General features: G+C 45.3%; 2 protein-coding genes and 1 long non-coding RNA gene across 3 annotated transcripts in view; 1 reads left to right on the top strand and 2 right to left on the bottom strand.

Moving 5' to 3' along the window:
- Nucleotides 1-1,995: 1,995 nt before the first annotated feature.
- On the bottom strand, nt 1,996-6,567 carry LOC144338701 (uncharacterized). Its single transcript, XR_013412997.1, has 4 exons — nt 6,440-6,567; nt 5,268-5,467; nt 3,241-3,533; nt 1,996-2,953 (listed from the first exon to the last, which is right to left on the bottom strand). It is a non-coding gene; the product is annotated as an uncharacterized LOC144338701 (long non-coding RNA).
- A 5,393-nt stretch (nt 6,568-11,960) lies between these two features.
- On the bottom strand, nt 11,961-12,911 carry H2BW1 (H2B.W histone 1). The gene is made up of 2 exons (NM_001193918.1): nt 12,421-12,911; nt 11,961-11,997 (listed from the first exon to the last, which is right to left on the bottom strand). Exons 1-2 carry the CDS (start codon nt 12,909-12,911, stop codon nt 11,961-11,963), a joined length of 528 nt encoding a protein of 175 aa, NP_001180847.1.
- Nucleotides 12,912-12,947: 36 nt separating this feature from the next.
- The window catches only part of H2BW2A (H2B.W histone 2A), a 30,452-nt gene continuing 28,127 nt past the window's right edge, over nt 12,948-15,272 (top strand). The window contains exon 1 of the mRNA XM_015127914.3: nt 12,948-13,087. Within this exon, the coding sequence (XP_014983400.2) occupies nt 12,948-13,087 (140 nt within the window). The remainder of the gene's footprint in view (nt 13,088-15,272) is intronic.

Genomic DNA, 15,272 nt, shown 5'->3' with positions numbered 1-15,272 from the left:
AGATCAAACAATATGAATATTCATATCACAAAGTTGTGTAAAAGTATACCAGGGTCAGTATATCCAGGCTTGTCACACAAAGATTTTTTTCTCCCAGGCATGAAACCTTGTAGAGAAGAGAAGCAGAGGGATTTGTTTTCTACCATCTGCCCGACTGGGTTGCACCAAGAGAGAACCTGGGAGTCCGACTGGTAAGAAATTCTCACCCTTTGTCAGCTTGTCAGGTTCCTGCATTCCCTTAACTGCAGGTTCCAGAAAAGCAGACTGGCTTTGGTGACCCTGATTGCTATGCCAAACTGTGTGAAGATTTGCTGAGAAATCCACTGGTGAAAGGCAGATTCACAGGAGAAAAGGAATATAAATTTAATGTTTATACACGGCAGCCTTTGGAATAAGGGCAGAAAGATACAGAGGAAATTGCCGATTTATATGCTCAGGTTCAACAAAGTATGGGCAGCCCTGTGGAAATACGATGGGACAAAAAGGCTATGATCTAATGCCAACAGGCTAAGTGGGGAAACCTGGCAGGGCCTGTCTGTCTAGACTGCGCTTGGCCTCTCTGAGCACACGTTTCTTTCTCCTGGGTATAGGGCAGGACCGTCTCTGTAATGGCCGTCTTATGACCTACAGTCAAACAAGGTAGGGCAGTTCATCTCCATATGGCCAGTTTTACATAAAAAAAAAAAAGTGGAAAAAATTTGAACACCACTTTTAGGTTTTGTGACTATCTTTAGAAAAAGGGCCTCTGGTTTCTAGGAGACACCTTGGGGAAGAGGGTTTCTGGTCTGTAAAGTATGCTCCAGGGACAGAATGGGACTGAGAGACAGGAGGACTGAGAAGGTCACAGAAAATCTGTTACATCTGAGACTACTTCTGAGGCCTTCATTTTGGGGTATTGTGCTCTGAGCTCCAACACTAGAAATCAGCTGCATGTGCAAGGTCATCACTTAGAGTTTCCACTTTCCTCAAAAACACTAAGAACACAATACAGGCCAATTCCTGGCCACTGTAAATCCAGGATCACCTTTCCTCAAGCTTCCAATACATCTTCTGAGTTTCTGTCTGATAACTCACCACAAGCACCTTTAACACTCATAATTCTAGCAATATATTGGTGATCATCATATATGTATTCTCTAAGTCAGAGATCCTTTCTCTACAGCAAATAATTCTTTCTAAACCCTCATTTGAATTGCATTTGGCCTCCATATATCCCCAGGCTGTCTCCTTATGACACTCTAGGCTTATTGTGTAATGCATGCCAAAACGTTTCCAGCCTCAATCCTTAACTTAGTTCCAAAACCGCTTCCGCTCTTTCAGACGTGGGTTATTGAATAGCCCCACTGCATGGCAATGGAGTCCCTATTAGTTTCGTCTGTTATCCTGTCAATGTACTGCACACCTGGTGGCTTAAACAGCAGGAATTTATTGTTCACAGTTATGGAAGATGGAAGTCCAAATGAAAGTGTCAGCTGGGTTGGTTCCTTTTGAGTAGAAAGAGGGAAAGATCTCTTCCAGGGATCTCTTCTTAGCTTGTAGATGGCCCACTTCTCCCTATGGCACTTCACATTTTCTTGCCTGTACGCATGTCTCCGTGTCTGAATTTCCCCTTTTCATAGGCACAATGCATGCTAGACATTTTGGGGTAGAGCCCACCCTAATGAATGTAATTTAACTTGAGTATCCCAGTAAAGAAACAATCTTTAAGTAGAATAGAGATGAGAGGTTAGGTAGGAGTCCAATTCATGTATTTGGTGGGGCAGGGGCAACAGGGGACACACAGAACCCATAGGACACAAGAATCCTGAATTGTAGGTGTGAATATTTCCTGCCTCTTCCAGTATGTTAAGAGAACACTGGTGACTGATGAAGGGAAATAAGGTGATCCCTCCCCATGTTTTTTCAAGTCTACTTGAATGTTGAGTAATTTTATTATATATATTGTATTTTTGCATATATCATGAGTGTGAAGATTTAGCAGAAAGAGCCACCTCAGAAGAATCACTACTTATTTTTATTCTGGGGAATTAAACAAGCATCATGAAAAGACTTGGAAAAACATTTTTTTTCCCAAGCAGATCAGGAGAAACTACCAGAATTCAACTGCAATTCAATCCTGCTCGGTGGTGCCTTGAGTTTGTCTAAAACTTCTGGAAGCCAAAGGATCTCTGCGGACATGTGCACACTTTCCAAAGCAGATCTCTGCACATCAGAGTGAAAAAAAAAAACATAATTTCTCTACAAATGACCTAATTTCTATCATGCTCATTGCTGTTGCTTCAAAATGCCAGTGTTTGTCCATACAACATTAAAAAATGCATCAGAAGCGGGCTGTAGACTTGAAGCCTGAAAGCTCAAGGCTAACTGACACTAATGAAATTTAGGAAGGAGATGGGGGAAATGGGGTTTGATGCTGAAGATCCAAGGGGAATTAAGGACATCTGATTTTTCACTTCAGTGGGCGCAGGAGGAAAATGGACACCTAGGGAGCCTTCATGATCTGATGGTGAGGTTTACGGAAAAGGCAACCTATAAGGTAACGGCTTTACTGCTTCTGACAACAGTCAACCTAGAAAACAGATGTATTAATACGACAAACGTAACCCACCAGGTTGTTTTTCACAACAGGACCCATATTATGGAAGTCATTTAAATATCTAGGGCCCGGCCTAGTGCCTGTAATGCTACCACTTTAGGAGTCCAAGGAGGGTGAATAAATTGAGTTTAGGAGTTCAAGATCAGCCCCGGGGAAAATGGAGAAACCCGTCTCTACTAAAATTAAAAAAATACACACATACACACACACACACATTAGCCAGGTGCAGTGACACATGACTGTAGTCTCAGCTTCTTATGGGGCTGAGGTAGGAGAATCGCTTGAACCCAGGATATCCAGGCTACAGTGAGGCGAGATAACTCCATTGCACTCCAGCCCTGGTGACAAAGTAAGACCCTATCATAAGAAAATAAAAATAAAAAAATATATAAATATATATATTATAAAAACATATATATAACACACACACATATATGACATATACAAAGAACAAATAAATATCTTAGTATCACCCATCCACAAAATGTATTTGTTTTTGATGACATAAGTAAATCACACAGTTCAAGAAGCAACACCTCTCCAAGCTCCCTAGAAACTGAAGTTATTACTCCAACTATTTCTAATGCATCTGATTCTGTCTGTTCTTTTCCAGGTTATATTGTTTTATTTCTGGAAATACCCACCTTCAAGACTTGGAACTAACGCATCGTTGGGAGGATGGAAATGTCCAATCAGAGGAGTCCAAGCCCCACTCTCCACTGGCTCAGTCCATGAAAGCCTTGTGGCTCCTGGGCCATGGCCATTGGCCCACAGGGCTTGTTCAAACAGCTTGGGATAAGGTCGCTCCTACAATTCTCACTCCCTAAATTCCTCCGGTGACCTGAAACCTGTCCTCTCTAGGACGCAGACATGTGTGCTGTCGTAGGCTCCATAGAGAGGGATGGATTGTCATTGGAGTGTCAGATTCTGGAGAGTCCTGAAAGAAGAGGTTGATGAGGGAATTCGGAACACTCAGGGGCCCCAAATCTGGAGGATCAGATATTGAGACCAGGTTCCAGTCAAGTGCCTATTAAGAAGTACTGACTCCCCATATTCTCCTTACTGTTACTCTGCGTGTCTGTTTATGTTTGGCCAGGGCTCCAGAAGGGAGAAAGTGTGTCTATAATGGTTAGAAACTTCATGTCACTTAAGGGCAATCACTAAGGCATGGAGAAGGATTCACCAAATGGGAGATGTCACCCTGATAGTGATAGGTCCAATGGAAAACCATTCGAGAGCCTACCACTTTGACCCAGAGAGTAAAGGACCTCTTCTTATGCACATGCCTTGTGTGTGCCACCCAGAAGTATCTCAAGAAGTGTGTCCTGAATAGGCTGCATCTCAGAAAGGCTGCTCATTCCTGAATGCTCCTCCTATTGGCCCATTGGTCACATCTGTTTGCCCCTCCCTCTGGGCTCCTGACAGGCCCTTGATGGCTTTGACACATGGAGAATGATGGACGTTAGCCTGTCCCACAGGTAACCTTTCAGAGGACTAGTGCCTCGCCTGGCTGTCTGAGAGCTCTGAGCTGCTAACTAAGAAGTCGTCCTTTCCTGCTGGAGATACCACAGTGATATGCTCTGAGGGGCCTTGGAGAGGTGCAGAGGCCCAGCTGAGCTCAGCCCTCCAGTCAGCCCCTCCAAGGTACCAGGCGTCTGGGACCTTCCCTAATGACCTTAGGTGTCGGGTGAATAAATAGCACTGACTGAGGCTCTTCTGGCTTCTACTTGTTAGGACCACTTAAGCACAGTGGAGCCTGTCTCCTCATTGCATCATAGGTCCCATGGGTGATCCTGTGGCCTGGATCTCTCTCAAGGATCTGTGGCAGTGAAATGCCCACCTTGGAATCTCAAGGGATTCAACATCCTCTATGCGAACAAAGCTTTTCCAAGGAGGCTTGCTTGACCCGGGCTTGTTCTACAGTTCACCTTGAGGATGGCCAGTGGGTGGGTCATCTGCTACTATTTTGGGGGATCCTGGAGCCACTGTGGAATTCCCTGGGACAACTGCCTTGAGGTTTAGCTTGAACCATCCCCTCTCCACTTCCCCCCCTGTCCTGGAGCGACTATATCTCCTTACCTGAGCTCGAGAACCCACTGAGTCCTATGTCTTTGTTGCCTACAGCTTTCTGTCAAGCAGGCCTACCTCTGCTGGGTAAAAGTCACAGGGCAGGCACTCCTATTCTGGGCTCTACGTCTGTCCCTCCTGCAAACCAACCATTCACAGGCATTCACTAGAAACTTAACCTAGCATAGGACTTGATGCCTGTCAGGGCCACTTCCACATTATGAGACCTTGGTAGCGGTTGACCCAATCTGTCTGATATAATTCAAAGAAGAATCAATACCTGCGCATCCTGAAAGACAGCTAGAAGGAAAAAAGAGTGAGGACTACACTTATGTGCATTACATGCATAGCCAAGTGCCTGCCACATGGTACCCTAAGGTGCCCAATGAAAAATGGTTGCGATGGCGTTTATTGTAGTGCTGGATGCTGGAAGGTAAGGAAGGATGAGATGTGGCCCCCATCATCTGTGACATTCCAACTGAGGGGCAACTAGCACAGGCATGTTCCCCAATGACTATCAAGAGAAGACAGCATGTGATCAAGGCCACCATGCCTGCATGCTGCGGGTTCCGAGGGGAGGAAGAGGAAGAGGCAGGGTACTCACCACAGGCCTGCACCAGACACTACACTTAGCATGCTACATGGACTCTCTCTTTCCTTCCTCATCACAATCCATCTGTGGGTATGTTGCAAACAGTATGCCCATGTCACAGTTGGAGATCCTGAGACTCAAGGAGGGAGCAGTCACTCTAGGCTGGGAGGGTCAGGACATCTTCATAGGGGAGGCAGCATTTGAGCCAAGACCTGAAAAGTGAATAGGATTCAGATAGGGAGATGGTGGGCAGGGGCGAGGAGATGGTATTGGAAGCCAGGTTCCGTAGCAGTCAGGGGGAATAGTTTGCCACAAAGCCCCGAGTGGGTAGTGTACCAAGCCAGGAGCACTTTAAAGATGCTCCCCAGCAACTTTCCGTCAGGACTCACAGCAGCATTATCTCTACCGCTTCACTAACATGTGGCTCGGGGCGGGGGGAATCATCCTCTCTTATCTCACTGTCAGTCCTAAGCAAACAGATGAAGCCCAGGTAGCCAGGAGAGCGTGTTCATAGAGCTGTCTGGCACTGGATCCCACCCCCACCACCTGCGATTTCCAGAGGGCGTGAATCTCGGAATTGGGACCAGGTACAGCCGACATTCATTGGTTGCTGACTATGTATCTGGCACCCCATCTGCATCATCACCCTGGATCTTCACAAGCACCTTCTAGACCCGTATTCCACAGAGGAGGAAACTGAGGCTTAGAGAGGTCAAGCCACTTGCCCAAGGCAGTATAGCCAGTAAGAGGCACAGCTGGGGTCTGAGCTCAGGTCTCCTCTGACCCCCAATCCCATGCCCTCAATGACTCTTGCTATCGAGTCAGGTCCCACTAGCTCACATGATTCCAGAGACCCAAACAGATGCTCTAATGGTGTTGTGCCTCTTTCCCATGTTAATGCAGCCTAGCCACACCTGTTGTCTCCAGGAAACAAAAGCACAGGAATGTTAAAGAGAAGAAATCATGAAAAACATGCTATTAAAAGAAAATCGCTTTCACTGCCCACCAATCTTTGTGTTCCAAACCCCAAGGAATGTTTTTATTCTATCCCCAGATCGTTCCCCAGAAGAGTGGCCACACATACAGGTTTTGCCTATCGTCCCAACCCAATGATTCCTAGTGTCCCATTCACTCCAAATGCTGCCCCCACATTTATTAGACAAGAAATTATGTGCTCACCTTACCTATGAAAAGGCAAAGAAGCCTCACACATCAGGTCTTTGGCAACCCTGACACACAATGCTGAGTGAGGATCCACAGCTCTCCCAAGAGAGAGCGGGCTCCTGGAGGAAGAAATAAGGAATAAAGAGATGGGGAATATGATTTAGAGAAGATTCCTAGTACAACCCACCTTGTTTGGAACTGGAGTGGTTGCAGAACAGGAGTGGAAGAATGCGTGGAACGCAGAGCTCGCCCTACTTGAGAGTGAGCAGGGTTGAGCACTTGCTCTGCCTCATACCAAAAGGGGAAATTCAGACACAGACACATGCGTCCAGGGAAGAAAATGTGAAGTGGCATGGGGAGAAGTGGGCCATTTACAAACCAAGGAAAGATCCCTGGAAGAGATTCTTCCCTCTTACTACTAAGAAGGAACCAACCCAGCTGGCGCTTTGATTTGGACTTCCAGCCTGCCTAAATGTAAACCATAAACTTCTGCTGTTTATGCCGCCATGTTTGTGGTACTTTGTCAGAATATCCCTATCAAACTACTAGAGATCCTGTGACCAAGCAGTGGGATGATGTGATAAGGAACATCTGGAAGATTGGAAGAGGTTTTGGAACTAGGTAATGCATACAGGCTGGAAGCGTTTTGACATGCATGACACAAGAAGCCTAGAGTGTCTTAAGGAAACGCCGGGGGGAAATATGAACACCAAATGCAATTGAAACGAGGGTTAAGAAAGAATTCTTTGCTGTAGAGAAAGGATCTCTGACTTAAGAGAATACATATATCATGATCACAGAAATGTTGCTAGCACTATGTGTATTAAAGGTGCTTGTGGTGTGTTTTCAGATGGAGACTAGGAAGAGGTTACTGGAAGCATGAGGAAAGGCGATCCTAGTTTTATAGTGGCAAAGGTTTGGGCTGTATTGTGTTCTGAGTGTCTCTGAGGAAAGTAGAAATTGTAAGTGGTGAACTTGCCCATGTAGCTGATTTCTAGCATTGGAGCTCAGGGCCCAGTATCCCAAAATGAGGGCTTCAGAAGTAGTTTCAGGTGAAGAAGATTTTCTCTGACATTCTTGGTCCTCCTGTCTCTCAGTCCCATTCAGCCCCAGGGGCTAAATATAGAGACCAGAATCCCTCTTCCCAAAGGTAGGTCCTTGAAACCAAGAAGCTCTTTTTTCTAAAGATAGTCACAAAACCTAGAGACGATATTGTAATGTTTTCCACATTTTCATGTAAAAACTGTCCATGAAGAAATGATCTAACCTATCTTGTTTGAATGGAAGTCACAAGACCCCCATTCCAGAGGGTGTCCTGCCCCAAATACGGGAGGAAGGACTGTGTGATCAGATAGGGCAAGCAGAGTCTAGATGGACAGGCCTTGCAGGGTTTCCCCGACTCCGTCTATTAGCATTAGATCATAGCCTTTTTGTCCCATCATATTTCTACACAACTGTCCGTACTCCTTTGAGCCCAGGCATAAAAATAGATTGTTTCCCATGTATCTTCGGCTATTAACACTAAAGGCTCCTAGGGATACACTTCGAATGAGCTGGTATGCTTTATGTCCTATGGATCTGCCTTTTGTGACTTGAGTTTTCAGCAAAACTTAGGAGGACCAGGGTGAGTCTTGGCCAACACACTGACACACTGAGAAAAGTATTTAGTATTTAATCTGGTTACTCCTAGATGCATATAGTAAATGGGAGAGAAGAGAGAGAGAAATTAGCCAACGAAGCACTGAGGAGAAGGAAACCAGCACTGGATGATTCAGAAGGTACTCAAAGTATGCTGATACCTGGTCCTGGAAACAGGTGCGAGGGTGTGCCTGGAAAACTATTAGCCTAAGAGGAGAGGCATGTGTCTCACGGATCCAATCAACCATCTCTGCAGAAGTTAGGAATTCAGATATGGGAGATATGGATATTCAAGGAAGATCTGTAGACACCTTCTTGTCTGATGGGCTGGACTCATGTGAATTCCATGGGAAGCCAACGATTTTTTGAGAATTTTATACCAGAAAAATGTTGCCAGACTGGACTGAACGGGGACAAAAATGGGATGAAATGAAAGGAGGCTGTTGGAGTTCCTGGATTGTACCTGCAAGAAAGGGACTGACTGAGGTACCCAGCTGTGACCATTTCTTCATTTTCGAGACGGGGAAGTAGGACTCCAAAGTTGGATCAGAGGTTGGCGTGGCCTTCACTTCCCCCAAGAACCAGGGGCACATTACTAGGGGACTGGGACATCTCTCTCTTGGTCCCAGAAACGGAGGTCACCTCCTGAGTTCCAAGCATTTGTCCCACCTCCTCGGTTTCAGAGGGATGGGCTGAAGCAGCCCAGGCTGGGGGAAGAGCTCCCACCCCACTGCCCAGGGCTTAGGGTGTGAAGCTGTTACCCCACTGGGCCTGAAGGACAGACCATTGAGCCCAAGCAGAATCTTTTCCATCCTTAGAATGTAACAGAATTTGTTCCCACTAGGTTTCAAAAGTGCTTAGGGCCCATGTACTCCAGTAGTTTTTCAGATTTCCTGCTCTTCGTTTGATAAGCCCTATTCGGTACCAGTCCCACAATTGTCTTTCAGAAGCAGATAACTTGTCTAGCTTCACAGGTGCAGTGGTGGAGAAACTTCCCATCTCAGCATGAGTCATACCTGGAGACTCACCCATTCCAGATACAGAAGATTATCAGGTGAGATATTGGAGAACTGATATTGGAGTGAGTTAAGACTTTGGGGATGTTGTGATGAAATGAATGTATTTTCTACGTGAGGATGTTAATTTGTGCCGTGCAGTGGATGCAGAGGATGTACTATTATGGATGGAATTGTGTTTCCCTACAATTCACAGGAAGAAGTCCCAGCCCCCAGTGTTTTAGAATGTGACCTTATTTGGAGAGAGTCTCTAGTCAGGTCATGTGGTTAAAGTGAAATTATGAGGATTGACCCTGCCCAACAGGGTTGCTCTCCTTACAAAAAGGTGACAATAGGTATCCAGAACTGTGAGATGAAAAATACACAGTGTTTAAGTCAGATAGTCTCTGGAATATTTTTGCAGCAGCACTAGAAAACTAATAAAATACATCTCCATCAACAGCATTAAAAGCATACTACCCATCGTAGAACCAAAGAAACACACCCATCTAATCACAGGTTTCCCCTTCATCTCCCATTGAACATTCCTGGACAACTAACTCTTCCGAGTTCAGACCGGGAAACCTGATCACACATTGGGCTGTAGCTCCTTGGCTGCAGGTGACTCACTGGCTGACAGGGATCCAATGGAGCTTGCGCTGCTCCATCAGACAGCATTCCATCATCCCCAGGATGCATAGAGGCCAGGCATGAAGGTCTCAAAAAACAAAAGATTCTAGTCTGAAAAAGAGAAGAATCAGACAAATCTAAGCAAGTGGGATTCCATTTCTAGGGAACCTAGAATAGGTAATGTTCCTTAAAATTTTTCATCTCATTTTCTCTGTACTGTCTTTGGGTCCCTGCTCATGTTTACAAAAGAACTCCATGGTACAAGGAGTGCTGATGAAAATATTGATTGGACTATGTTTGTCCTATTCATCCTATTTTCCATATATTGATACTTCTTATTTGTTGTTTAAGCCATAAAGCTCTTTCCCTTACTTTGCGCTTTCAGTAAGCTACAGCTTGACATCACGATTGCTCACTAGGTTCCCCTTCTCAATCATCCCCTGAAATGCTGTAGCAGATGTGTGAGCTTCCTCTGCCAATCTTCACACCAAAGCAGGCTTTTTCTCTTTCTTCCTATAACTCACAGGCATCAGTCCCCTTGAACTCTCACACTTCACTCCCCACAGCCCAATCAGAGTTCATTGTCAACCCTGTTTTACTAATTCTCCTCGTTCATATCTGAATTTACAAATGGAAAACACACACTCCAGGGTAAAATATCTCAAGATATGGTTTCAGAAAAAGACACCTCAGATTACCCAGTAGACATGCAAGGATAACTTAGAAATTTATTTGTACATCCCATTTGACAGAAAGATTGGCGCTTTAAAGCAAAACAATTAGCATAATAAGAAATAAGTCACTCAGTGAGATGTGGTGCTTTGGACCAGGTACACAGCTCTGTTTCTGGATAGGAACAGGGTTCTGCCAAGTGTCTTTGGTTTTCAAAGTGTTGCTCCAGACATGTAGGATCACCCGGCGGCACCGTCCAGAACGATTTAGTTGTTGCTGTCTTCATGGGGGTTTTTCTTGGTCCACTTGTGCAGTGAGCATTTCTCTTTAACTACTTTCATAACACTTTTCTAATATTCTGAAAAAACAGAAAGTAGGAAATCCCGATGAGGGGACTTCTTGGCTCTACATCTTTTCTCTATGGATCCCAAGTGGAGCTCTGGAGGTGACCTGACCACATTGCCCAACTGCACTATTTAGGGAAGCTCTGGCTACTATCCTGCCACACCCCCATTTCACTCTTGACCAAACTGTCCTCTGACAAAGGTAGAATAATCTGTGTGGCTACAGGTTGGGCCCTCTGGGGTATGTATTTCCCACTTCTGATGGGCTCAAGAAAATTTTTGATTTTTGTCATTTATCCAGCTTTCGTTTCATGGTTTGACTGAGAATGCCATCCTTTACTGTTTTCTACATATGAAGGAGACGGGCTGTTTACAAGATGTTTCAAAATTCACGGGAAACATTTGACAAAAATGACCACATATTGAGCTTCAAGGCACAACATAATAAATTCCTTTGGGTTGCAATCCCAGAGTATGTTCTCTTGTACACATACTCGGGTGGCTGGAGATCCACTGAAAAGAAAAGCAATGGGAAAGTCACAGCTGCTCTGAAATTCAGCAATACACTTATAGGAAAAAGTGCTAAAAATACAAAGACTTGGGACCCAGACGAAAGCACTATGAAAGCTAACCGATATTAACATTAACATGAATATTAGTATGTAAATCTCTTGAGGAAATAAGCGTTGTCTGACTTCTCCTAAAGGCTGACCATTCTCTGCATAACTTGATGCTAGGGGCAAGGAACATATACTACTCCTAGCTTTGGATTCATATCCTTAAATGACCTTGATGACAAGCACTGAAAGCAAAAACATCAGGTGAAGAATCACAACAGTGTCCCCCGAAACACCAGACTGCATTTCAGTGCAAGGCTGTTGTGGGTTCAGCCTGGTTCACTCCCCCCACATTGGGACAATGACTGTTGCTCATAGACTGCAAGTCACTCATTGGTTGCACCACTGAACACTAGGGCATGAGCCGTTTCTGTGGACACTCCCTAAGCCTACTGATACAAACCTGGAAGTAACGAAGGTTTCTGTTTAAAAAGAAACGAAAAGATTATCATCATGGCAAAAAAAGAATGAACTGCAATAGTGATCTCAGAGTCGGGAAAGCTGGAAAATGAACGGATTCTTGAAAATTGTATTTAGCTGTATGTACACTTTAACTGCGCCTCATTTGCTTACTTACATGGATTCGCGATGGGAGAGGTGTTGAAAAGGTTTAGGAAGGTTACCTTGCTTCTTGTATCAGCCTATTCACTTTCTCTGTTGCTGTACGGCATATAGTGAAGTTCTGGAAAATTCCACCATCCAGTCACAAGAGAATGAGAGAGAAAAAGGTAAAGATCAGTGCAATAATAATATCACCATTAAGGTAATCTAGAAACATAACTAATAAAAACGACCACTTAGGAAACTGAGGAAATGAAACGCGATCACGGAAACACCCACTACTTTTCCTTGGAGCAAACTGCACTACAGATATATTGGAGTTGACAATGTTTAGTATTGAGGGGAAAATGCTTGAAAAATCGCAGGATGCCACACACCACATGCCCCCCAAGTCGGAAGGGCACCACCCACCCCAACCTCCGGTGGGGTCCCCTCCTTGGCAAGGCACTGGTCTTTCAGGCCATGTTGGGTGGCTCTGAAAAGACCCTTTGGGTTCCCGTGGTGCTCGGGGGCTCCTGAGGGAATGCACTTGCTCCTGGTGTACCTGAGGACAGCCTTCGTGCCTTCGGACTCTGCCAGTTTGCCCATCTCCCCCGGCAGCAGCAGGCGCACAGCGATCCGGGTCTCCCAGGCGGTGATGGTCTGGCGCTTGGTGGAGCGGGCCAGGCGACCAGCCTCGGTGGCGATGCGGTCCAGTATGTCATGGACCAAAGAATCCATGACACTCACGGCCTCCCGGGAAAGGCTGAGGCCCTGGTGAACCTGCTTCAGCACCCGGCGGAAATAGGTGGCGAAGCTGTCCCCGCGGCAGTTGGCGTGACACCTGCAGGGCCCACGGCGCCCTCGCTTCCTCTGCTTGCTCTGCTTTTGGGCCATCGTGGAGTTGGCCTCTTTGGGCTCCTGGGTGATCAGCTGCTCCTCAGAGGTCGTCTCAGAGGAAGGTTCAGCCATGGCGGAGGCAGCGGCCATTACACGGCACGACCAGACAATGGCGGTTGTGGATCGGAGAAGCGGGGGCACTTGGGTACGCAGCATGGCGCCAAGTCTCGGGCCAGCTTCACTTCTGATTGGATGAAGTGTCACGTAGGGAGTCTCTCAGCAAACCTACCTGCGTTGAAGGTGACTGGATGGTCCCGTTGCTTAGCATCTTGTCAACCAATCACAGTGCGCGTCTGCCGGCCTAAGCGCCCCTTGTGGCCTGGCTCGGAGAAAGTTACACAGACAGATGCCCCACAGGGCAAAAGCGCATCCGCCCTTCTCAGCTGATCCATGTCACAGCGTGAGCACTTTGAAGGGTGTCACTGAAAACTCCCAAAGTTTAGCAATTTCAGTTCATGATCCTTGAAGAGAGACAGACCTCCTGAACCCAAGTCCACTGTGCCAGAGGAATGACTGTGGCCACGTGTGGAACAATTCTCACTCATCTCAGAATCTACTGTTATCCTGGGCTAAGTCACCTGGCTTGAGCAGAAACTCCCTGACATGGCCACTGAGGGTTCCTAGGCATCAAAGGACCTAGCGGTCTGGCTCCTGGCTTCAGTTCTGATCAACATCTTCCGTGAATCAGCAGAACGAGAAATGGCCATACCCCAGCCTCCAAGCAGATAATAGAAACAGAAAGGTGCTTTTATTAAAAACATATGACAACACTCAACGTTGACCAGGTTTTAAAAAGTAATAAAAAAAGGAAAACAAAACAACAACCACAAATCACAACTCAGAAGGTGGTAATGGCTAATAATTTTAAGAGATATTGGGTTAAAAATATCTTCTTAAATCTCCTAGGAAGCCCACGAGGGAGAGAAAGGGATTCCAAAACTGAAAATTATGTTCAAGTTAGAAAGATAGCTTTCAAGAGTCTCTGACAATATATGCAAAGACATTCCTTAAATGCATTTAACTAACATTAAGTTGCAGGAAATGAACAAGAAAATTCTTAAGAAATGCTGAAGAAATAAAGGTCATCAATGAACTGTCATTTCAAAGGCCAGGCTTTCAAGTGTATTTGATGTCATGTCTTTAACAAACAACTTATTCTACTCCTAATAACTCGGTTCATAATTAAGAAGGACAAAAAGGCTCATTTTTGTTATTAGATAACATAGTATATGATATGCTCCGTGACTGAACTCTAGTTAACCATTTCTGGACAGCCCCATTACAAATGATGATTTTATAAATCTACTTAAACGTTTAGCAAGCCAATCCTTCTCTTAGTTTGGTACAAGGCACAAGAGACCTGTCCACAACAATCTCTGTATTCATATCAGTAAGTCAGCATGACATTTTTCTTTAAAAAAAAAAAAAGGCAAACAAAAAACAGAGAAAGAGCCACATCGTTTTTCTTCACAATCTGCAAGGTTAAACATCCCAGGGAGGTTCTCACTGGTTCATTTCCGGGTCACCTCGCCACACATTCAGCCATGGCTTATGGTGGCTCAACGGCTAGAAAGCCTTTATTGCCTAAGCCAGTAGTGACTATGGCATGAGCTGCTCTCATTAGGATGTTCCCATCATCTACGTGATGCAAAATTATAATATATACTCCTTATGTTGTTTCCTTAATTCTCTTTTATTTAATTTTAGAGACAACAATCTGTCGCCCAGGCTCGAGTGCATTGGTGCGATCTCAGCTCACTGCCACCTCCACCTCTACAGGGATACGCCACTATGCCCAGGTAATTTTTGTACTTTTAGTGGAGACAGGGTTTTATCATGTTGGCCACGCTGGCCTTGAACTCCTGGCCTAAAGTGATCCATCCACATCGGCCTCCCAAAGTGCTGGGATTATAGGTATCTGCCACTGCGCCCTGCCTGTTTCCTTAATTTTTAATATAGTCATAATCTTTATTGTATCAGGCTGTTTTCCGTTTTATTTTAAGTTCAGGGGTACATGTCCAGAACGTACAGGTATTTTAGAGAGGTAAACGTGTGTCATGGGGCTCTGCTGTGCTGATTATTTCATCACCCAGGCATTAAGTCTGGTAATCATTAGTTATTTTTCCTGATCCTCTCCCTCCTCCCACTCTCCACCATCAGATAGGCCCCAATATGTGTTGTTCTTCTCTATGTGTCCATGTGTTCTCATCATTTAGCTCCCACTTATAAGTGAGAACATGCACTATTTGGTTTTCTGCTTGTATTAGTCTGTTCTCACGCTGCTATGAAGAAATAGGCGAGACTGGGTTATTTATAAAGGAACGAGATTTAATCGACTCACAGTTCCACAGGGCTGGGGAGGCCTCACAAAACTTACAGTTATGGTGGATGGAAACGCAAATACATCCTTCTTCAGGTGGTGGCAGGAAGGAGAAGTGCAGAGAGAAGGGAAGGGGAAAGCCCCTTCTAAAACCATCAGATCCTGTGAGAACTCACTCACTATCATGAGAACGGCAC

This window comes from Macaca mulatta, chromosome X (assembly GCF_049350105.2).
Source record: "Macaca mulatta isolate MMU2019108-1 chromosome X, T2T-MMU8v2.0, whole genome shotgun sequence".
Classification (NCBI taxonomy): domain Eukaryota; kingdom Metazoa; phylum Chordata; class Mammalia; order Primates; family Cercopithecidae; genus Macaca; species Macaca mulatta.
Note: the sequence above shows the minus strand (reverse complement) of the source record. Positions and strands in the feature narration are given on the sequence as shown.